The sequence below is a fragment of the Opisthocomus hoazin genome, chromosome 4 (genome assembly GCF_030867145.1).
Source record: "Opisthocomus hoazin isolate bOpiHoa1 chromosome 4, bOpiHoa1.hap1, whole genome shotgun sequence".
NCBI classification, from domain to species: Eukaryota; Metazoa; Chordata; class Aves; order Opisthocomiformes; family Opisthocomidae; genus Opisthocomus; species Opisthocomus hoazin.
In genome coordinates, this window is record NC_134417.1 from 32,576,574 (window position 1) to 32,601,278 (window position 24,705).

Here is a 24,705-nt window from a genome sequence, read left to right on the forward strand (position 1 = left end):
AACCTGAAATGCCCAAGTTGTGTATTCAGATTGCTGGTTAACTTCCTTGGTAGGAGCCGTCACCCACTGAGAGCAAAGACCACCCTGGCCTCTCCTAGGCACGCAGTAGCTGCAGATGGTTATCAATATGAAAGCAGAAATCACCCGTGTGTGTGCAGCTATGGACTCAAATGCCTAACTTGGGGCATTTAAATTAGAACAATTGTGTCAAATACATTCTCATTTGCTGTGCGCTAGCAAAGGACAGAGGCTGTCTGAGTAGTCAGAAAAGTTTTCACATACCCTGCATTAACTGTAAAGGTCTCTTCTTCTGCTACTACTTAGGGTTTAGGAGCCAGTCCTCTAGCACTCCACAAGGGCTGGGAAGCACTTCAGCGGTCACTTAAGTCAAAATATCCTCAGAACGAATTAGTCCAGAAAGCTGACAGCTCACAATGACCAGGAAAACCTTCTTGAGACAAAGTGGACTGGATATTTTTAGAAGAATCAGATGCAAAAAAATCCTAAGGAGTTGCTAGCCATATGGATGGATTTACTGGGCCACAAGTGCTCTGTGGAAAACAAATTTTACATGTTTGGAAAAAAAAAAGAGAATCTGTGAACAGCGTGGCACATTCACATAGACCTAATCAGAGTGATTAAATCAAATTAACTTTGCAGAGAAGGGAATTTCCTACAAGTACAGATGGAAATTCAATTTGAATGGAAATAATAAATTCAAAAGAATTAAGTGCAGTAATTTCAGACCTGTCGTTTCACTCAGTTTACTTTTTTTCCTTCTGTAGCTGCCATCTTCTTTTGTTATTGTTCACATGATGATGCCAAGATGACATCTTTTAATCATGCCAGACAAAATCCAACAACCTGATATAAAAAATCCTAGTAATAAATGGACTACATACATCAGATTGCTTCACTTAAAAAAGTTAAAGTATTATTAAGACCTGATAGAAAGCATCTCCAGACTGTATATGTGCAGTTCCACTTGTGAAACACGCCAATCGCTAACAACGATGCACAGATAAAAGTGATTCACCAATAAAGTCCAAAGCCAAGCACATGTAGTTACCACGTATTTCATCTAAGCAAAGCAAAAAAAGCAATCATGAATCTACGTTGTTTTCTCTGTGCTATATTGCATAAATTTCATTTCACACTTGGGGAAAAAAAGTGAAATCGGCCACAGTAAAGACATAAGCAGATAAAACCCTTTCGCTGGTGGTAGAAAGATACAGCGTCTAGTAATTTATTTTAACATAGGAGGCAGATCATCTGCTTCACGCAACAAAGCTATGCTGATTAACAGTAAAGGAGAATGTTACACTAAGGCAAAAAATACTGTCTTTTCAAGCTGCAGAGCAATAGAAATTTGTTTATTTTCCTGTTGCTCCTTGGTGACAGGGCTGCAATGCAGGAAGTTTAAAATCACATCTGTTTACGCTGGATGAAACAACAACGTAGGAAAGTGATGTGACAGCCTTTGCCACTTCTCTTGCAGCTGTTGTCACGCAAGCTAGAACAAATCTCAGGCTGCTGAATTTCTGCCTATTAGATCATGAGGCAAAGAAATTAGCTGATCAGCCTTTTGAGCTGTTGAATCCATCTGCAGTTCACAATAAATTATGCCACAGGTGTGCAGTGTAGGTAATTGCTCTAGATTTCTCTGACATTTGCAAAAGTTTTTACATTTTAAGCAGTATTTTCCAAAGGATGCTCCTGAGCTGTGTTCGCTTATTGAGAGGATTCTTGAACCTTCCAGCTTTCACCTGAGTCTTCCTGAAATCATAAGACTGACAAAAGTGCTCTTCTCTTCCTCACCTATTGCTTAAACTTCTCAAATAGACTGCTGGTATTTTGGTTTGGCTATTATTTTTTGGACAAAACTAAAACAGAAATTTTAGCTGCCTGTGTTGGCACATTTAGGGCACGATTCACCACAGCAAACCAGGCAGGAGACAGAGCACCGTACCTCTAACCAGCGTCCACTTCCTTCCAGCTGGATAACTACAGGAGGATTCGGAAAAAAAAGTCAGACCCTTTCACTCGGGATGCTCAGGATGGTCACAGCACTACTCAGAGACTTCAAATAATAGAGTAGGGCTGTCCAAGCTACAGAAAGCATTTTCTGAGACTGCCTGGCATGGCTTCGTATGTACATGGCAAGGTAGGAAAGAGAAATGTCAGCCTTTTCGGAGAAACTTTCCAAAGGGTGAACAGATGTGGCACTCACTTTCCATGAATGTCCATCACTGTGTGCTGTTTAAATAGCAGCTGCAGATACCACGTGATTTACATTGCCACAAATAAAAGATAATTAATCTTTTTGAATACACAGTTGGTGAATAGCTCACTAGCACATTAGCAGAAGTTTTGCAGATGGTGATCAGCAACCTATTGGAAGCTAATTATTGATTATATTTGAGGTGTGCTGTAAAATCCACAAGACACTTCTGAATATATAAGTTGCATCTATAGAGTTTCCCACTGATTTTTATAATTTTTATTACCCTCTTTCCTGGATACAGCTCTATTGCTTCCTGTTCGTGCTCTACAGCATTGTTTGCCTTTGCCTTAGCTCTGGAGCCAGCAAAGCTGCTTCGAGAAGCAGGTTCCCTTACGCTGGCAATGGGTAACAGTGATGACAGGCCCACTCCTGTAAATGCAAAAACTAACACATTCTGAGAAATCTTTCCCTTCACAAAAACTTCTTCACTTCTACCCATTGCTTGGCTACCTGTAAAAGTGCCTTAGGAATCATCTGTGCTGGGCTGTTTTCTCAGCTGGTGAAATTAATGGGTGTTCTCAAAACTAGAGAGGTGCCATCAGAGAGTGAATTGCTGCAACAAAGAAGCCATCCCAAGTCCAAGACCACCCGGCTATCGCTGAGGCTGTGGACAAACCTTAGGAGGTATTACACTGCAGGAGAATCGTACTTTCTAGAGCGACCGTAGCAGTCAAGCAGACCGTCCCGCTAAGCTCCGTACCTTCGCTCTGGTCCTGGGAGCCAGCTACGCCAGCCGTAAAACTGAGGCAAAGATACTTTGACTAACGTCAGTGCTGACAATGAAAGAACAAAGAATTCTGATGAAAGCCAGATCCACTCTATTAAAAAAATTTAAATTAAATTTTAAGCACACTGTTCGAAAGTCGGAACAGGATTAGTCAGGTAGATTACCAAAGAATCATTAATGGAAAAAATTATTTAGCTGGGTCTAAGAAGAGTTATAAAGTTCTTGTAAGGGGCTCTGAGGTTAACAGATCTTGCCTAGATTTCTGCGCCCCCCCCCCCCCCCCCGAAATAACATACACATACAGTAATATTTACAACCGTTCAGAAAGCTAGGACATTTTGAAACTAAGAGAATGTCCATGTGTCTGAAGCACAGAGATCTTTCGAATATTTAACATATCAGAAAGAGATATGTTTTTCTAACTAGATCACACCTGTTACAAAAGTCCAAGACATTCATGTATGTGGTCAGACATGTGGCTGGTTACATTATTCAAACTTTTAAAATCTTGTCTCAGTGAAATATTTTGGTGACATCACTGTAAGTTTTAGTACCCATATAAAATCATGAAGACATAGTTAAACTTTACTTAAAACAAATGTGCTGGCATTTTCAGAACTAGAAACTTATTTAAGGCATTATAACATTTTGTATTATTTTTAAAAAGCATATTTGCATAAGTTTTTAACTATGATGGCTAGAAAACAATTAATTCAAAAAATTTCTGTATGCTTTTGGAATTCAGATGAAATATTTAAGTCTGTTTAGAAGTCCAATGTTATCCAGTCAAACATGCATAATTATTGCTTGATGATGATGACAATAATAATAATAATAATAGAGTAATATAATCTCTACCAAAATAAAAACTGTAACAAAACCAAAAGTATTCCCTCAGTGGCCACTAAGCAGTGCTCCCACACATATTAGCTTATACACCAAACCAGCAGTCAGATCAGATCACAAAATTGCGGTTGGCAGCTGATGCGATAGAAGATTAAAAAAACTGGGAATATTTTATAATTTGTTCACATTTAAAATGTAACTGATAGATCAATGACTTGTCTTATACTGTTATTCTCATTCTTGGCTTGAGGGATATTTGTGATGAAAGATCTTCCTGTCAGACCAAATACAGAAGAATGCAAGATATATGTCTTCTAAAAAAATAAATACAAATTTTAAAAAACCTAAGTGGGCCTATTTACCTTTCAAATTCAACAGATACTTGGCCATCTGTTGCTCATAACATTAATTTTCATTCCTCTTGGCATCATACCTGCTAAAGTCAGTCCATATTAATGTCAGAGATGATGCATAAAGAACAAAAAATGTGTCTACATTTCAGCTACTGAGGCTCTGGAGGAAGGAATACATTATTAAACCAGCAGATACCTGAATTCACCTAAAGGAACTCCCTCTTGCCTGCCTTTTGGAGGTAGCCCTCTGTTTCTATGTCTCTGAAGGGTCAATGACTGAACCAGGGTAGGAGGGTACAGCAGGTGCTCATTTTGAAGGTAGACACTGCTGTGCAGCTCTTGGTCCAATGATCAGTATGCAAATATAGGAAGGCTGGGGACAGCTGTGGTGTACTGTGACCAACAGCAAAGTGACATGTTGACTGATCTGTGAGCCCAGTGGAGTAGCCAGTCAGTATCAGTAAAATTCACAAAGTGTTTCTTTCTGCCAGTTTGGCTGCCACGCCATCGATGCATACTGGAGAGCTAACGTCGATAGCCAAGCTCTACTGCAGCATCTGCCACTTCCACAAAGCCGTCAGTGACACCCATGGGTGGGATGGCATTTGGTTTATGTTGCTGACGACAAACCAATCAGTTGTTTCTCAGAAATCTTGCAAAGATGAAGAAATGTGTGCTAATACAGCGGCAGGCTCTCAACCTTGCACATCAAACATACGTTGACCTGGTTTGCTTTAATACGCGAGTGTCAGGCTTCGCTTCCTCCATCACTGGTTTATGCAACGGAGTTGATACAACATAGTTGCTATACGTAATAGCCATATTTATCCCCTTTTCTCTCTACTTGTCTCTGTGCACCAACCTTTTAACAGTTTCCTGAAATTCAGCTATTTCTCTTCTCAGTATGAAATGAAACCTGATACATAATAACATAGGAAATGAAATTATACACAATGCTGTAGGAGTGAAACCAACAGAAAACCAAGACAAAAAAATGTAGCAGCAATAAGCAACACACCTACCTTAATTAAACCTTCCCTTACATTTTCTTCTTTAGTGGGATTGATTAATTTAGGAACTAATTCTGGCTTCAAGAAAGCCACCAGAAAAATCTTTCGCTGACTGCCAAAACAGAATCTAGCCCTCTGGTTTTCCATCTGTTTTCTTTCATCCTACCTAAAACCGGATCTAATCACATATACCAGCAGAAAAACAAAATAGGAGAGTGCATGATTTTCACAGTGGATGAGAACATTCCATCTCTCTAATAACCAGAGGCTTTAGAAGAAGTGTATAAAAAACCACCATTGCAGTAGCCTTTCTGGGATAAAAAAACAGGAGTTTTCTTTCACTCACAGAATCAAATTCCTCTGGTGACTGGACTCCCATCATTTCCATAAAAACTCCCTGAGTCATCAAATTCAGACCAAGAAACTGACTGCAGGCATGAAATTCGAGATGACTTATTTTAGCCTGGTTACATTTTCGTCAAACGCCTGTTGGTGAACACCCTCAAGCATGAAGCTTTGACATCACTTTAAAACCTCATCTGTATTGTTTTCATACTTACTTTTAGAATTGGATACTATAATTTTCCCTCTAAAGGTCAAATCCCTGAATGAAACTTGTTTGGGCAGAGTCTTAGCAGAGAAGGATGCAAAAGTCTGTGTCCAGAGTTGTCTGGCTGAGATAAAGAGCAATGTGTTTCCTCTTGGCCTGTAATCACATTATGGCAGATAAATCCTAAGATAAGCCTTATTTGATGTGGAAAAGGTTGGAACAAACTGAACGTGTTTAAACGATGATTATGGACTTTTAAGACCACTGCTGAGGTCACAAAACATTCTGTAGTAGAACAAAAGGGTGCCCTAAACTCAGTAACTGGTCGAGGAAGCAAGGTGTGACTATAAATGTTGGAAAACTGCTGTAGCCATCTTCACTGCTGAGACTCAAGATGTTACCATCACACTGCTGGGCCTCTGTTCTCCTTATCCTGAAAACCTGGTTAGAAGGAGGAGTCACATCCATCTCCATCATGGTGGCTAAATCCTGAGCAACATCTAAGAACTGAAATTCCTGCTCAAATGAGCTAGAAATCTTCTCTTACCTTATTCTTTCCATACTTTCAATTTTCTGTTCTCCACCAAAAAGAAGAAAACAGCAGAAAACGGTATTGTCCCTCAAAACCACCACTGACTTGCTCCTCTTTCCCCAGTACATCTCCAGGGGTCTGACAATAGGAAGGAGCTGAAGGAAGAGGGGAGCTCAAGAAAATTTGGAGGGAAGGGCAGCTAAGATAAGAACGGGATGACCAAGATCATTCTGGGAGTCTGAGGTGGCAGAGCAAGCAAGGAGAGCACTGATTTTGTCATGAGCAGCTCAACGTAGCAGGAGAAATAAACATGCATGTTTTGGAGAGAGAATGTATTAGTTGTTGCAATAATCTTAGGAAATTCACTCAGCTTCAGCACAAATACCACTGCAGTACAGTGGTACATCCACTGGAAAGGAGGATGGTTGACTGCAGCCTCTTCCCTTGACCTGGATAAATGGGCTTGTGTTGTACAGCTTGGCAACATGGCAGCTTCTCCAGACTTCCAGCGGATGTTAGTTCAATCGCTGCTGAATTATTTCACTAACTTCTCTGCTGTGGGCATGACATGTCTGTAAATACTACTTTTTCTGTCTCTACTCACTGGGGACTCCCCTGTGCCCAGTAAAGGAGTCACCAGTACCGCAAGTGCTTGTAGAAAGGGTTAGGAGAGCACAAGTGAAATGGCGTGGGAACATGGGAATGACAGAGTGAAGAAGAAAACTAGAAAAAAAATAGCCAAGCTGTGAGTGTCAATATTCTGAAACACCCTTCTGAAGGGAGGAGGAAGGGAAGAGTGAATTAAATTTTCAAGTAACATAACATAATTCCTGATAGAATGATTACAGAATCTGAATAAAAAAACAGGTGTTTTTTTTTTTGGGGGGGGGGGAAGGGGGTAAAGGGAAAAACTGATTTTTAAACTTCAGAGTAAACTGATCATCTTCTCTATGTAAATGTTTGAGGTTAGCTTTTTTAGCATTCCTGCCTCAGTCAAAACCAAAAGATCTCATTTCAAGAGTGTTTGAAGAGCGTTTAGAAATAAGAAATACCAGTATTGCCTCTGCTTTCAGAATATCACAGAGCAGTTGCTAAATGACAAAAACATATCAGAGAATAAGCTCGAATTTGTGGAGCTTACCTTCCTACGATGGGATGGCACAATAAAATACGTTTCAATATTATGCTTCTTCAAGAAACTATTCCTTTCATGACCATGTCCCGGTTCTACCTCGTAGTCCCCATTTAGGCACTCTAAGGTGGTCTTTGTAATGTGAACTTTCCTGGAGAGAAGAAGTGGATATTGTTGTTAAAGGAAAAATACATTATGAGCTGGTGGCTACTGAAATACACTCCTATACAGAAGACCATAAAGAGGCCAAATTACGTGCAAAACTCCATTCTTGTTGTACAAAACCTGTTTTATTTTTGTCTTTTCAGCCAAATAGAACACAGAAATATTTATACGACATGCATTTTTCTAAACTTGAGCAGAGTGAACAGAAAGATAGCTGTTGACTGTCCAAACACTGGCAGATTTGTTGATCTGTAGAAAGTGGAAGTCTGCAACATCACCTTCCACCTTGTGTGGCTTTCTTAAGTGTTCACCTCATTGCCTGCTTGGAAAAATACCCTGCTGTTTGAAACTTGCGACTTCACATTCCGAATCTCTCCTGCACGTAAAAGGAGAAACTTCTTTTCCTGCTCCCCTTAAAGTCTCTGACTTGTCTCATTTACTCACTGTTTTGCAGGCAGCTTTCTAATTCACTTTATTTTGGCAGCACAGCCATCTTTGACACTATTTGTGAGTTTTCCTACCCCGCAAACTGTCTTCACATTTTCTCTCGAAAGACCCCTTATATTTGAAGTGTCTTCAAAGAGGAGATCTGAAAAGCTATTACTGCTCAATTAAATATGCGTTCAGATTTTTTTTTCTCTGGTAAGCCTTAAGGTAAGGAACATACAAAATACACTTGCCAAAATTGTCTAAGGCGGACATATGTAAAAATCAGAAATTCACTCACCTTCACCACAAAAATTCCACTGTCCCCCTGCTCAGCACATCCTGATCTTGTAAACATCCAGCAGAGGATGGTGGGTCCCAGTCCAAATGCGAGTCGCACGCAGAAGCACACCCACACACCCTTGCAAAAGCGCACCAAGTGCACTGAAATTGGGTACAAGGCTGCCCAAGGAGTACTTCAAATCCAAGGACGTGCCCCATGGGCTGGACGCAGGTTTATGTACAGCCGTACGACTGGCACACACCCCACCAATATCTGAGTGCATCAACAGGTATCTTTTTTCTATAGCCCACTACTAGTGTTGGAAATCTTGCAATGTACAAGGCACACATCCCCCATATATAGAAGTGCAAGGGTAAAAATTACCTGGAATAACTACAGGGTTTTACTTTTATAACATGAAATGGTGAAAGTCCTGCATTCCTACACTCCTAGCACTGCCTCATTCCTACTCTTTATACTTGGCAGATACTACTAAAGATTTCATTTGGAAATGTTTTGCTTCTTATCTAACCTGTTACTACCACAACTATCAAGATCCCTTGGAGAATTCCATGGGATAACTCATGTAATACATTGATTGCCCTTACAGAACACAACCCTTCTTACTGATAGCAATTATGCTGTATTACATTTACATTGCAAAAGCCTCAAAGAATGAAATAAATTCATCACCCACACAGGTCTCTGTTTCTTTTTCTCTGGTTCTCTCTCACACTTACCCAGGCAGTCCTCCAGCTTCCATCACATTGGCTAAAGTCACGTCGTTTGACCAGACATCATACTGCCATTTTCGGAGACCCAGCACCCCACAAAGCACCCTGCCTGTATGCAGTCCAACTCTCATGTTGAGATCAACCTCTGTGGCCTCGGCAACAGACCTGGAACAGACAGAATCAGAATACCAGTCTTTAGACAATGACATTGCTCTTGGGTTTTTTTTTCTCTCCTTCCCCCAGGGTTAACATCTATATACAAGACTGAATAGACAGGCTCTTTTAAAAATCTCAAATGATGTACTCAGGTATGGTTCTTTTCCTTCACTAGTTTCAAAACTCTGATTGTAATTTCAAAGAATCTTCTTGGTCATATTTCCATTACTGTTGAACCAAAATCTCAGTATTTCTAAAATTCTTGCTCTTAATACATTAAAATTTGATTTTTCAGGTTTCAAGAACACACAGAAAATGTTATGCTTTGTTACATTTAATAAAATAAAAAAAAAGGAAAAAAAGGGACAATAAAGCAAGTGCAGCAAGTGACTTTGTCACAAATGTTCCCTAAGACTATAACTTTTAGGGTTTATTTGCCACTTTTGCAGTACTTGCTATCACACTCCTGCAGAAACTTAGATATTTTACTGGCAGACAAAGAAATTCCTGGGTGTACTTCAAATAACTCAGAAACAGCCAGCTTCACTCGTGCACCTTCCTGCTTGTCTTGCATCTCCCACATATTTACTTTTTTGCCACAAATGCTCCTTTTTCCCAATGCATATTTATTCCAGCAGGATGAAAAGCCACCACAATGTGATTGTTTGTATGAAAAGAGTATTTCTGAAACAATATTAGGCTTAATTTTAACCTGACATGTAAGTAAGCAAACGTGTTTCAGTTCTACCATTACTGCAGACTGCTTTCAACCCAGTATTAAAATCGGCTACCTGGCTGCTCCTTTTTATCAAAAATCTCTGTTAATATTGCTCCTCCTAGCCTTGGGTTTACTGGTTGGTGGGTTTTTCTCTCCCTAATTCTTTTTTACCCCCTGCCCCACTTCCCTCACATAAAGGTCATGCTTGATCCTATATGGGCTAACTGAATTTCATCACCAAAGAGTTTAAGACAAAACACTAAGGAAAAGATTGGTCTTGTGAGTAAACTACTAACTTGAGTCACTCAAGACTTGCATTTAATTTCTCTCCTCTTTTACCATAGATCATTGTGACTCAAAGTAATTTTATCCTCTTTCAGCCCTCCATCTGTAATATCAAAATAATACTTTCTTTTCCTTACTCCTTTTGTTTGCAGTGGCTTGATCTCAAGGTCATAGTGTAAAACATTTAATTTGCAATTAACATAATATAAAATAATCAGGGAAAAAAGCATAATATGGACCCCAACACTTCCTCTCTGTGCAGCACAGAGGGTTAAAAATAATTTTAAAAAAGTTACTCTCATTCATGTTGTCATAGTTCAGATTTGTGATGTTCTCTAAGTTCCCCATTTAATTAAAATGCCACTTGAATGAAAACCTACCCAGTTAAAAATTAACATTTTTTTCCCCAGGTATCTCAGACTGTCAGTCTTCTTGGGTGATTTCTTTAATAGCTCACGATCTTTTTTCAACTGATATTTTCACCCTATGCTACTGCTAGGAAACTGTTGCAGGTACTACTAATCACATCGAGCTATGCTGCACCTTTACCTTTATGGTATCCTCAGCTACGCATCACTTCCTAGGGTGAGGCTGAAAGGGCACAGACTTCTACTTCAATGCTCTTACAGTTTCTTCGAGAAAAGAGGTACAAAGAGGTACTAGCAGAGAACTCAAATGGATAAGAAATGGCTCCACTCTGCTATGTTCTAAGTGGTTCAATTACCCAGTTACAGGAGTACAGGACAAAAAAAAATTATGAAACCTATAAATGAGCGCAAGAACAGCAGATGAAGAGTGCTCATAAACACCAACATCTTTCCAAACCTCCTACCCACACAATTATCTTCAACGGCAAACCTGCAAGTGTGTGAGTTTCTTCACAAATCAATGTTAATATTTCTTTTCCATTTAAAACAGTATATAAAACCTCAGGCTAAATGTAAGTGGAAAGACAGTGAATTCAGACAGCGATAAAGACCACTCCAGACCTCTGACTTTGCTCTGTCACCAATGGCTAGAAAAACAGGGGGAGATTTCATCTGCTTTTAGAAATTTGAATAGTGTAACAAAAAGGAAATTAAAAGAAATGAGCAGAGAAATACAACCTGGCTAATCACAGTCCTTGTTAAGTAAGCTGGACTGCATAAGGTACCAATGACTCACAAAGCAGAATCTGAAAACACTTCAGTTTTGAAAAAAAGATTTCCAGAAGTAGTCACTTCATAAAACATCTAACACAAGAAAGTATTTCTACATTTTCCACAGAAACTACAGGGTGTTTCAGAGGTGCTTTCACCATTGTTAAATGGAAAAAAAGCTTGTGAACGGTTCGCTAAACTTTTTGAATTTAACTTGAAGACCTGTGTGCCTTTTCTGCAGATAATTTCCATGCATATACCCCACTGATGTATCATAAATGAGGAACGTTAAATAATATATCAAGAATAGACTTCAACTATAAAAAACCAGAGCAGTACCTCAATCCTATTCCCAAACATCAACATTTCTGCACTAAAATATCACAAAAGTGTCTAATGATGCATTTTAAATTATAAATACATTTCTGAAAAAGTATCAGCACTTCACAAACCAGCCATGAATAGGCAAAAGAAAAGAAGTTTCTCAAATAAATTATTCAATATAACTTCTTCTCTCCCAGATTCAGATATAATATACTCAAAAGTTTTCCAAAAGTTAACACAAAAGTAGGCCCAGGAACAAATGGAAATCGAGAAACATTTTCTTTTTAAACTAGAGGCGTGCAGAATTTATGGAGGTGACTAAGAAGATAACCATCTATGCCGACAGCTCAAGTATCCTACCAAGCCTTTAAATTTCAGTTCTCTCCTTAGCTGCAAATATTTCATGTGCTGCTACAACCCATCAAAGTCATTTAGATCATCTGCAGAACAGCTCCAGCCCTGCGCTGCATCGGGGGGGGGGGGGGGGAGGGGGGGGGGAAGCTCTGCATCCCATTTCTTATAAGTTATTTAGGGCTTTTCTTTAGGTCCAAAAATATCTGTACAGAAATAGATATTTCCCAGGTAAAGGCACAGACAAGACTGTTGGTTCATGTGCATATTTTTGCTTTCCTTTTTATGTATACATGGTTCTATAAGGTCGCCCTTAAATTTTGCACAACTCCCTAGATATCTGTGTCAGTTCCATTTCCACATCATCAGGAATTGGCTGGTTCTTGGGCGCTGACGCCAAAGACAATCTTCCTGTGAACTGCTCCACCACCCCGGCCAGCCATGGCCAGAGAGGCTGCAGGCCACGGCCGGGAGCGCCCAGTAACAGCCGGGTGCTAGGCCCCGTCGCCCGCACTCCTCTTTGTCTTCCCACAAGGCAAGAGCTATGCTGGTCCTCTCAGGCAACTAAGTCTTGTTGTTTGAAAAACTTTGCTGTCCCGCTTCAGCAACTGGCTCTCCAGGTCAGGTTCCAGGTTTTTTTGGCTGGCTGGTTATTTTTTTGTCGTGTTGTGTTTTTTTTGTTTTGTTTTTTGTTTTGTTTTTTTTAATACTGACCAGAGCCACGTGCTTTCCCAGTACGTTGCTCACCTGGAGCATGGAAGCAGAGAGCTAGGGCAGAGAGCCTGGGCTGTGAAGGCCTGATGGCTTCAGCAGTCAAGAGGCTCACTTTGACAGAGGTGCAAGCCAACTAAGCTTTCACCAATGGGAGTGAAGTCAGCTCATGGTAGACAGCTTTCTCCTCTGCTGAAAATGTGGCTGCTGATTCTCCCAGAATTGAAGGCCAACTCACTCCTGACAGTCCAAACTTTCTCAGGTCCCAGACCTCTGGAGGACCAGGGAAAAAGTATCAACAGTGTTGACATCAGGAAAGTTAGTGCTTCATCTTCTTCCGCAGACAAAACATCACAAGGGAAAACCTGACATTTCAGTTGGGCTTCCTCAAACTGGCTGCTACAGTTCCTCTTCCCTTCCCCAGTGCCTTTGGTCAGACGATGACCAAACCCATGGGAAGGACATAGTTCAAGCAACAACCACCACAATGTCCCATACAACTAAGCAGCAACACAATGTGCAGGTGCAAAATAAGCCCAACTTCCATCGGTGAGGTCTTACACTTACGACTGGTGGAGTCATCTGTATTAGGTGGAGTCATCCATATGGGATAAACTCACTTGTGACACAGAAAAAAGCTGATCTATCTCCTGATAGACCCCACTGGGGTGTCCAGATTTGAAGAAGCAAAGCGGCAGATGTCCCTGCTCATTGCAGGGGGGGCTGGACTAGATGACCTTTAAAGGTCCCTTCCAACCCAAACCATTCTACGATTTTATGATACATGGACACTTTCCTTCAGACCTCCTCAAACTCCACATGCAGTAGGAACATTCAATATAGGGGGGGCAGACAAGGTCTATTCAAAGTCTATTCTAAACTACGTCTCCCCCCCGCCCTCTGCCAATACGTATAGGTTAAATGGAAGTAGGCAGCACCAGCTGACATCTACAGATGTGCTCCTACTGTGTCAGGCTACCTGCTAATGCAGACAAACCCAGTGGCGCAATCACCTCTGAGCCAGTACTAAAATGCCATCCTAGGAAGACGTCAAGGGAAGGAGCATCATAAAAATGTGCTGTTTACATGATGATAGGAATGATTGCAAGCTTCCATTATACTTCTGACAAGTTTCTGAATGTTAACCCCAGTATTCTGGCCCAATCTCATATCTCGTATTTATATCCTGCTTACCCAGATTTCCTCCTCATTTCCAATTGGAAACATTACAGTTCATTTCTTGCCCTGTGGCGTTACCGAGTGCATTTAAATAACTCCCTCATTTCATCACATTTCATCTCCTAAGAGATTACATTTCTGGACTGAGCCATGGAATTGTTTAATATAATTTATATCAGCTGATGAAGTGCTCTGTAAGGAAAGACAAACTATTCTTAAAAATGTATAAAATACCTTAAACCAGAACTCCAGCCAGTTTATGGGGCAGAGAGAGAAGAGTTTGGATAGCTGGGCAAAACTTCTCTACATGGCAATTATCTAATAAATGTATGTATTTAGAAAGTAAAATGCTGTAGTACATTCAGTGGAACCCTCAAAGGCAAGCAATGTACATAAGGTGAAGAGTGCACGTGGCCTAACACACTGTTCAAAACTGATGTGAGGACATCTGCCACATTAGAGCAACATCTGGCACAGAAGAGATGCTAATGAACATGACGATTTAAATTCTATTGCTAACATAAATCTGACAGTTAAAACTCACCTGATGAAAGCAACATTGGTGGTATCCAACACTTAACTTCCACTTAAATACTGCCACAATGGTTTAAGTGACTCTGAAGCAGAATGAACACTTGGCCCAACACAAAACTCTTTGGCCCAACACAAAACTCTTTGGCAGAAGAAAATCTTTTGGAATCGAAACAGAATATAACACTATCTGTTGTGTTGGGTTTTTTTTGTAAGACAAAAAAAGATCCTTCCATAATGATTCTGGTCTGACTCTGTCCTTGAAAACAATACTTTGTAGAAGGCAGATGAAACTGTGAAAATTTTAAGTATTTTATAATGCTCTTTGAAAGCCACCCTCAAAATCTCAGTCCAAATGTAATGAGGCAACATTCTCAGACGACACTCACCTGCGCCATCATAATCTACAATACTTCAATAATGGTTACACAGAACTTGAAGAGAATAGAAAGTATCAGTTTATATGAACACATTATAACATTTAGCTCAGTCAAATCACAGATACATCAACCAGCCACCAGAAGCTTCTATACCTCGATTTCCTGGAAAAAGGGCATCTTGCTTGGTATGTATCTCTGGGACAGGCACTTTTCACAGTTCCATCAGTTGAATCACTATTCAAGTGATTTTATTTAGTTATCCCAGGTACGTGACAAACCTGTCATTAGGGGTGGTGACATCCAAGCCTAAATTTACCATGCCAAGACCTGACTTCTGCAGTAAAGTGGACAGACTTTTAGAGGACTACCAGCTTGCATCCAACTCTGGATGAAAAAGCGAAGCTTAAAAACAAAAATGACTCTGCGTCTCATGGGACTGGTAACACCACCTAATAATCGCACCAGCAGAAAATAAAATGTTACATTCCAACTTTACCATCATGTGCCCTTCACTTCCCCTTTTCATTTACTCAAGGTATTTTCAAACAAATTAATGAGGAATCCGTCTTCTAATTTTGGTCTTTGTGAAGGAGTGATGAGTTTTCTCCTAATCTTCAGCAGAGCCTGTTTTCCTAGTTTGGAGCTCTTTGTGCAGTTGACTTGGCCACCTGCTTCTGTGACCAAAAGAACCTCACCCAGAATCCCACAATATCTGAACAGATGATTCTCCACTGGCAGTAAAACAATCGTACTGCCACCAAGGGCAATGGCACTTGGAATGCACCACCTTCCCACTTCCAAACATAAGCAGAACAGGCACGCTCACTTAACTAAGAGAAGAGGTATGCATTGAGCCTGGATCTTACAGTCCTTACTCACACTAATTGCTTACTGAAAAAAAAAAATAAATTGAGGATTAGTTAATTCTGCTTATGTACAAAGGAGGCAGAATAAGTCTCTAGTCATTCAAAAACCCTAAATAAATCCGGCACTCTCTTATAACCTTGCCTTTTCTCCATCTTGCCCTCTCACCGTGCTCTGATCACTGACTACACACTCTAAAGACTTACAATTTATGAATTCTTTAAAAAATAAAAAGCTGAAATGGTCAGTTAGTTATCTTCCACCACAGTTGCTGACTAAACATGTCTAGTTACACATTACAGCCCATTCACTTAGAAACACAGAGTTGCTGATGCTAGAACGGGCTTCTGTAAATCATCTAGACCAACTCCCCTGCTCAGAGCAGCATCAGCTACAGAAGGTTGCCCAGGAGTGCGCCCAGCTGGATTTTGAATCTCTCCAAGGGTGCAAACTCCACAGCCTTCCAATATAACATCTCCAGTACCTGACCACCTCCACAGTAAAAAAGTTTCTGCCTACACTGTAATGGAATTTCTTGTAGTTCAGTTTGTGCCCACTTCCTCTTGCCCTGACACTGGATACCATTGAGAAAAGTTTGGCTTTGTTTCTTTACACCCTTCTGTCCACTCTTTGTACGCACTGCTAAGATTCCCACTGAGCCTTCTCTTCTCCAGGCTGAAAAGACCCAGTTCATTCCTCCCTTTTTAATTCAAGTCCTTTTTCAAGTTTACATTATCAGGATAGCAACCAACAAATGACAACAGAAAAAGGGAACGTTTCATTTCTAATATCTGTAACACTGAAACATGCAAAAAAGGACAGTTCAGACAGTTCTATCACTAGCTTATTTGTATACATGAAGCACAGCACAACTAATGAATTAAAGATTAATGCTAGGTTTAAAAGAGGATGAGAGCACCAGCTACTGCTCTCCAGGGATTCAAAAAACGACGACTTTGGAAAATGTGTACAAGGCCTGTATATCAAACTGTGCTTCTAAAGGCCAAGGTTTCCTCACAAATGGAGTATCCATATACTGCTGGAAGAATGCATATATACATAATTTGCTAATGGATTTAGGATATTCTTTTATGGTATTATAGTATCATAGACGATCATATATTATCATAGATTGCAAAATCTTTTCTCAGTTTTACAATTTTTACAAAGATGACAAACTTGCATTGAATGAGAGGGAGCATATGGATTCATTTACCCAACTTTACATTCTGAGAGATTTTATAAATGAACACTATAATAAAAACACATGGATTGAGCTAGAAATGAGAATCAGCCTTCAATTGCTTTGAGTACTTCTTTCATTTTTTTCTATGCTTTCAAGTCCTCTGCAAAGAAAGCTCAATGAATCCAGGTTCGCAGAAAAGTTTAAGGTTGATATGAAACAACAAATATGTGTGGTAATGCCCATGTTTCCCTAAGGCATTAGCAGGGATTGAACAACTAGCCATTACTTCCACGAGATAAATTCAACTCTCCTGAGCAAAACGTACAGCAAACTCTGTGAGAGTATCATAGTACACCCTTCTAGAACACCAAGACTCTCCACAAATGAGCACAATTTGGTTTCGGAAAAACAACTTCTTTGTGTGCGTATACGCGCATAAACATCATCTCACCCAAATGGAAGACACGAAATATATGATGTGGCAAAAGCTTTACTTGAAACAAGAAAGAAGGCGAAATGTTCTAAATCAAAAATGCCTAATTTGAACTCAAACCTTCTGTTTGCCTATTCTGATTTTTTTTCTTTATTTCATAATTTACTATTCATTTTTAACTCAAGATTACACTGTGGTCTATTCACCTTTGCAGAGAAGGCAGGTCTTCTCTGCATACAATGCAAAAACTTGAGGACTAAGTGAGTGGGAACAGAACCTTGAGTCAATTCGTATTCCCAACAGCCCAGCTGACAACAGAGATAGAATAACCGGCTATTGGGAACAGTGGCCAAACACTTTCCAGTACAGAACAGGTTAAGGCCCCTGATGTGACACACTCGTGAAAGCTCATTCCGAATGTAATAGCACTCTGCTGACCAGTATTTATTCATATACAGAATCAATACAGCTGTGCACTCCCTGCTATAAATATACTCCTCCCTATAAAATATACACACGCATGCACACACACACAGAGAGCAATACAATAGTGAAGAAATTTCCCATCTTTATCGCTTCCCTCCTATGTAATGAAACAGATCTTCAGCTCTCGCTAAAAGCTCATTCACAGTTCTCTCGCATTCACAATTTTTGCCTTGGTAAAACAGTGATCAACGCAGAGCTCTCAAGCATAAAAACATTCTTCCACTCAGCAAAGCAAAATTCCCATTACATTTCTGAAAAGCGGAACAAATTAAAGGTTTAAACCTGACATACAGAAAGGAGAAACCAGCAAGCCAGCATTTTGAGAACACAAACACATCTACAACGTGCATACATCAGGACTGGCTTTAAGTTTACATACTGGTGTGCAAAATGAGCAGCGTTTATCCCTGTAAAACAAGAAATTGCACTCCTATCTTTCTGGGACTTGGCAATAGAAATATTTTGTTATTTCCCAGTATCCTTCTGTCCCCTAATCAATATGTGTATGCGCGTCTGCATACTCACACTTGTGCACTTTTTCCTCACAGCGATTAAACAGAGTGGCAAATCAATGTCTAGAAGGACCCTTCCTAAAATCAGTATCCTGTGACCTGAATGCACCAGTGTGAACTGCTAGGTAAGCAGTGCTAGCAGACACACCGCTGTTTTTCTGACAACACCCTTGCTGAACAGCACACAGAAGCTGTTGTAGCACGCCTGTCCGGGCTCACCGCGCACGGTACTTACGTGATGGTGTCAATCATATCCAGTCCCATTTCAACACAGCAATGGGCATGATCTGTTTTGGGCTGGGTCAATCCTGATACACAGTAGTAACAGTCCCCTAGGATTTTTATTCTTCTGCAGTGGTTTTCCTTTAATAAAAACAGAATGGGAAAAGTTTTACTATTCACATAAATATTCCAGTATTTACAGGATAAAATCTTCTCCAATATGATGCAATCATTCAGGGAATACTTTTGTGGACAAATGAACTAATCTACAGTTCATTAAACCTGGGTTCCCCGTACAGAACAGCTGACACACACTTATTTGTTTCTTTGTTTATTTACTTATAAATACACATATATGTATGTGTACATACAGCCCCGCATTGTTCAACACACAAGGGGTAATACTAGTTAAAACCACACTTCTGAGCAAATATTACTCCCTTGCCCTCACATTTGGGCAGTATGAATTCAAGATTTGCAATGAGACTTCATTTCTCTATGAATCGAAATCGAAGGACTGAAGCCAAACCACTACTGAATATCAGGAGAATGCTTGCATTCTGAGAAGTTTTTATTTCAAATCCAATACGCACATACCAGGAAATATGATGTATTTCTTTGTAAAGTTACACACTTTTGTGCATTACCAGTTCATAAATCACAATTTACAATACAGCAACATCAGCGTAAATACGACACACTTGCAGATCAGAAGATACAGGCAGTTTGCATTACCACCAAATTTATCTCTTGTTTGCATACAGTTTAATTTCCACAGCCAAAGAGATCTGGCTAGATCTCTCCCACTTTGCAAAATCAGTGATGTCGTGATGCTTGCTACATTGGTCTGAGAAAAAAGTTTACTTCTAAACAGAGAGCACATAACAAAATGCCTTTAACGAAGCAGTGCCTTTAATGAATAAACTATGAGGAGACACAAAGAGATGATGGTATCCCTCGCAGCTAGACTATGGCAACTTCTACCCATTTAGAGTATGGCACAGAAGGGTAAACAACCTGATTAAACGAATCCAGCTTACCCAGCTGGGACTATGCCAAGCAAGTGCCACGCAAAATTAGCTGTTGTGAATATGAAGAGGGAGGATTACCAAAAATCTCACACTCCCACAACAGTGTGCTATACAGACTTGACTTCAGCAGCACAGAAATGGAGAAAGAAAGGGAGTGGGGGAGGATTTAAAATTTCTGGGAAAAAATGACTTCATCATACTGCTTCAGCTTCTCATACAAGCACATATTCTCACCCAGTCTCCCACCTACAAGAATCAAAGCCTTCCTGAGCTGATCACACTCTCCACAGCATTATGCATATTCCAGCTCGGAAGCAATGGTTATACCCAGGGCGATTCCTTTCTCTCTAACCTGTTCTGCACCAGCATTCCGGGCTTGCTATTACACACTCTCTCAGCGGCAGGCACTCCTATGCCTGTCTTCTTTGTCAATGTTTTTGAGTATTGAACAAATGTTATAAAATGAGAATTGTCTCTGTTCAGGCATGGACAAAGGCATGCTAACGCCATTTGGGAAAACCGATTTGTCTACTTCTTTTTATAAATTAGGCAGCAAATTCAGATCTTGAATCAAAGAATAGAGCCATCTTTTTGGGTATACTTCACAAGTAGAAAAGGCTTTTCTAAGCGTGACTACTTAACATTTCTTCTGCTGTACAGCAGGATATAAATACACCACTATTTATCATTGCTAATATATATTCTAATGAATGCCAGCATAATTCTTCTAGAAGCACTATCACCGAGGCCTTAGAGTATTCCCACAGCCTACAGCGACAAAATGCCTCACAAATTTTACTTAGAGCTTTCATTGGGTACTTTGAGATCCTTGGCTAACTGGTATTATATAAGTAAAATAATTCTTGATGCACACAAAGTAATATGCAGACCTCAAAACCTATCTTGACACAAAACAGTCTGTCCAACTGAAGTTTTTCGGACAGAAACCACCAAGTTTTTTAATAGAAGCCACTAAGTTTTTTAGTAGAAACCACTAAATTATACTGTCAAAATAAGCCTTTTTTTTCCAACTGTGGGCAAATTGTGAAGAAGTACAGGGTAGTCAGTAGTTAAAGCTGGAACCTACTTTCCAAAATAAATCCAGTTTTGGCCTACCCCTTACAATCCTCTATAAAGCCCTTTTCATCTTCAGATTTGGTCTGCATGATTTGTGGTCAGGCAATGACTATTTGACCCGGCCGAAAGTTCTTCGGAAAAGCCATTTCAGTAATCTGGGGTGGACTATACGTATGTGTTCATCAATCAGCGTTCGCTCCAGTTCAGTGTCTACCTCCAAAATGGCTCACTCCTAAGGACCTGGTTTTCTTAGAGAGCTTACTGTGCTATAGACCAGTACTGCATATTTTATAACAAGACACACAGCATCACTGTCAGACTGGCACGGCACAGCATAGCAGCCTGCTAGATAGTTTAAGAAAGGAAAAAAACAGAACAGAGCTTGATTCATTACCACTTCTCCAAGTCAGGTTATTACTTGCACAGGAGAAAAAAAAGAAAAAAAAAAATAAGGACTACAGTACTTTCTCGAGAGACAATAACTTTGATGGAAGACATATGGCTAAGTCACATGTTGTTTTTGACACCACCACTCTGTTCCTTATCAGATGTTATCCTCACTGTTCTTATAATAACCAATTAATATACAGCAAGGTGTAGCAAAAGAGTTTGTTTTCTTTTTCTCCACATGTGAGGCAGACTTCCAGGAAGGAGACGCTGTGTAGCTTTGTAAGAGCAATCTTTTTAGGGATTGATATGCAAATTAACAAAACCAACCCCTTCCCTCTCTTTGTTTGGTTTCCTCAGCAACTTCCAAAGAAGCCCCTGACTCGGCAATATTTTTCACATTCGTGCTAGTGATGAATTCAAGTGTTCTAGTTACAAATGTTAGTCACAGTTGATGGAAGCAGTATCTGTTTAGAAATAGCTGATAATTTGGTTTTCTGCATATGATGAAAAGCACTAGAGACTGCTAGCACTGCATTAGCCAGGCAGCTCGCCCACCTGCGGTGCCTTCTGGAGACGGTCCCAAGCGGATCAGCAGAATTCCCTCCGGCACAACTGTCACTCACAGGGTTTGTCAGTGCGAAGTGGAAGCCCTGCTCAGAAAGCAGAGGATGCCTCAAAGTTGCGAAGAGCTTTCTTTACACTTTCAGACAAGGACGATCTAAAGGAGGTTGATCTACTCATCCGTTAAGCAGAATGGGGCGGGGCTTCTGCTTCCAACAACTCTATTCCAGTAACAATAACTGTTGTTATTATCATTCTTTATTTAAATGTATTTTGCAGAAAGAGTGAGGTCTGCCAACTCAGACTTCAAAACTGGAAATTCAGACCATTAACTCCATATTCTTGTACTATACAAGCACAACATTGTTTTGCTTACTCAGGATGAGGGGGGGAATTAACAAAAAGTAAAGGGAAAAGAATTTACAGGTTATATAAAAAAATACATACATCAAAAAAAGGTTGTCTCAAACAAGTAACAAAGGTTAAAGTGCTTTCAGACCTCTCCCAGCAAATCAGACAGCTAGGTGTTCTCTTGAACAGAGAGACTGTACCAGGTAAGTGCAAAATCTTCTAAAGGAGGATTTTTCTTGCATCTCTGATTGCAACAATTCTTCTTGTCACTGCTGGGTTAGGTTTTTTGTTTGTTTGTTTTCAGGGGTTGTTGATAGGTTGCCCTCGTAAGTAATTACTTGTTACATGAATAGATCCAGCAGCAGGGATGCTCATTACATCATTTTTGTTTCTTCTAACACTGTCTGGCAGGAGAAGAGCCTCTTTAAAGGTTTTCGTTGTTTTAGAGATGGCAGATGCTAATGCGGGAAAGAGTCCTTGCTCTGCCTTCTGTCACTGCAACAACCTATGTATTTCTACACACTCCTGTGTCATCACAGTATGAGAGCGCCTATCAAAGTAAGCCAGATAGGAAGGTCAGATAGACTATAATTTAGAAAAGTAAGATTTTAAAAGCTAAAGCATTGAATTTCTCTCTCTTGTAACTCCACTACCTGCAGTGGAATTACACCAAGGATGAGTCGGACTCTATGTGACTTCATTACAATATATTTTAAGCTTATTATACACATCCATTTCATTTTCTGCAAAACTGCTTGCAACCTGATTTGCGGGTGTGCTCTTCAGACTTTAACTGTCCTATCCTCCTGGAATTACAATGTACTAGTAGGAGGGATTTTATTTATCCATAAACTAGAAAGACACCTTATTGCTGTTCCTACTAATAAAAACTGCATCAGCTAAGGTACACAAGAAGATTCTTTACCATATTCAGCCAACCTGGATTTAGTTATGCTGTGCAGAGCAAGAGAAAAGATTCATAAGGCCTACAAAAAGATGCGTAAGCGGTGATTCTTGTTTCCCTTAACTCAGACACTACCAGTCTTACACTCTCCTAGAATGCTCCTGGACATGAGCAGTAATAACATTGAGTTCTGTTTAGGTTACAAAAATGTGAACAAGAGTTTGTTACTTCTGACACTGATGGCAAATTTAAAGTCCTCAAAAAAATAGGAAAAAGATCAAACCAAACGCAACTCATATCCAGGTTCAGCTGTTTAAATGCTGGGGGAAAAGCAAGGAGCTCTATTAGGCCTGGACCTATGCTGGAGGCTTTACTCTCTCAGGGGAAGGCTCTGGCATCCTCACCAAACCTCAGACTTCAGTATTATGAGACCTCTGGGTATCGCCCCTGTATAATGCAAATTAGTGCAAGAGCAGCACTTGTACGCGGCAGAGGAGTGCCAGGAGATGCAGAGGGAGCAGCTCTTGAGCTCAAAGCCCTTCATGCCTCCCCCATCCATTCACAGCCTGAAACTGTTTGAATCCGTGGCTTGAAAGAAACATTGCCCTACTCCGTGAAAGAAACACTGATAGCTCAATGTTTTCTTCACATATTGAAGAAAAGTCTTGGGCAGAGGGAAACCATCAAAATGCAGATCTCTGATGGCTCATCTTTCACCGAGAGCAGAATTAATTCTGGGGGGACAGTGGTGAAGTATGAGGGCTGAAGTAGGAGTATAAGGTACCCCAGGCCCTGCCGCTGCTGCCAAGAATCTCATCACCGGGGCCAGGCAATGCCACAGCAGGGCATGGTCATCCTCACTTACAGACCTTCAATGAGCCAAAAGGAAGATCAGCGACTCTCAGGAAAGGACCCATCACAGCAGTACTTTTGTGTTTTACTCCCCCTCGTATTTTGTCTCTTGTTTTCCTTCCTTCTTGGTTTCAGTCACTTGGTATTAGTCACTTTCTTTTGGAAAGGCCCATTCCAACAGCCTCCTCTGAGCAGCCTGCTGTCCTCAGAGCTGAGCTGTTTGTATCAGGTGGGCAAAGGGGATCAAATTTTCAGTTCATATTAACCAGCATGGCATCATGGGTTTCAGGGAAACTGCACTAATTTACACCAGCTGTCCCTCTAATCCTCAGGGACCCAAGCCATAATAATTCAATAATCCAGGCTGACCACATCACAGTTATGGTCCTTCCTTAGTTAGTACAGTATAAAATTACCGGGCGGGGGGGGGGGGGGGGGAAATCACTGCTACAACTCCCCAAAGACATAAAATAGCAATAAAATGCATTCCCTATTTATGTCTCTTCACAAACCTATAACTTCATTCTGCTTCCAAAGAGGTCTTGAGAGAGGACAAGATAAGATTCACCACTGTCACCACTGCAGCTTATTTTAAATTTATTTAGCATGTCCAGCACATTTAACATTTATAGCACTTTATGACAAAGTGCTATTAATCTCAATAGAAAATTGAATTAGAAAGCTTTGAATCACTCTAAAAGTTAACATAAATTTACCTATATTACAGATAGAGACACAAAAGAGACTTGCAGAAAGAACAGTATTGTCTACTACATCCTCTAAAGCTGGAATGACATCTCTATTCAATTTCATTAAATTTGTCCATCAGATTGGAACAGAAGCAGAAACCCCCTGTATTTTGGCCATCATGCTGTATAAGTATAGGCATCCACACACATATATGTGCATGTACAACATGCACAGACACACAGTTCTGCAAATTTACCTACACCCTCTTGTATGCATACACAACATATGCCATAATTGCAAATTCTAATATTCATCCTCTGGACCACTGAT

The 24,705-nt window shown here is 40.2% G+C and overlaps 1 protein-coding gene across 4 annotated transcripts in view; it reads right to left on the reverse strand.

The window, feature by feature from the left end:
- The window catches only part of ADCY1 (adenylate cyclase 1), a 169,488-nt gene that overhangs the window by 55,717 nt on the left and 89,066 nt on the right, over positions 1-24,705 (reverse strand). For all 4 annotated transcript variants that reach the window (XM_075418540.1, XM_075418541.1, XM_075418539.1 and 1 more), the window contains 3 exons: positions 18,533-18,660; positions 9,049-9,207; positions 7,444-7,585 (listed from right to left, as the gene is read on the reverse strand). In XM_075418540.1, coding sequence (XP_075274655.1) covers positions 7,444-7,585; positions 9,049-9,207; positions 18,533-18,660 — 429 coding nt within the window. The remainder of the gene's footprint in view (positions 1-7,443; positions 7,586-9,048; positions 9,208-18,532; positions 18,661-24,705) is intronic.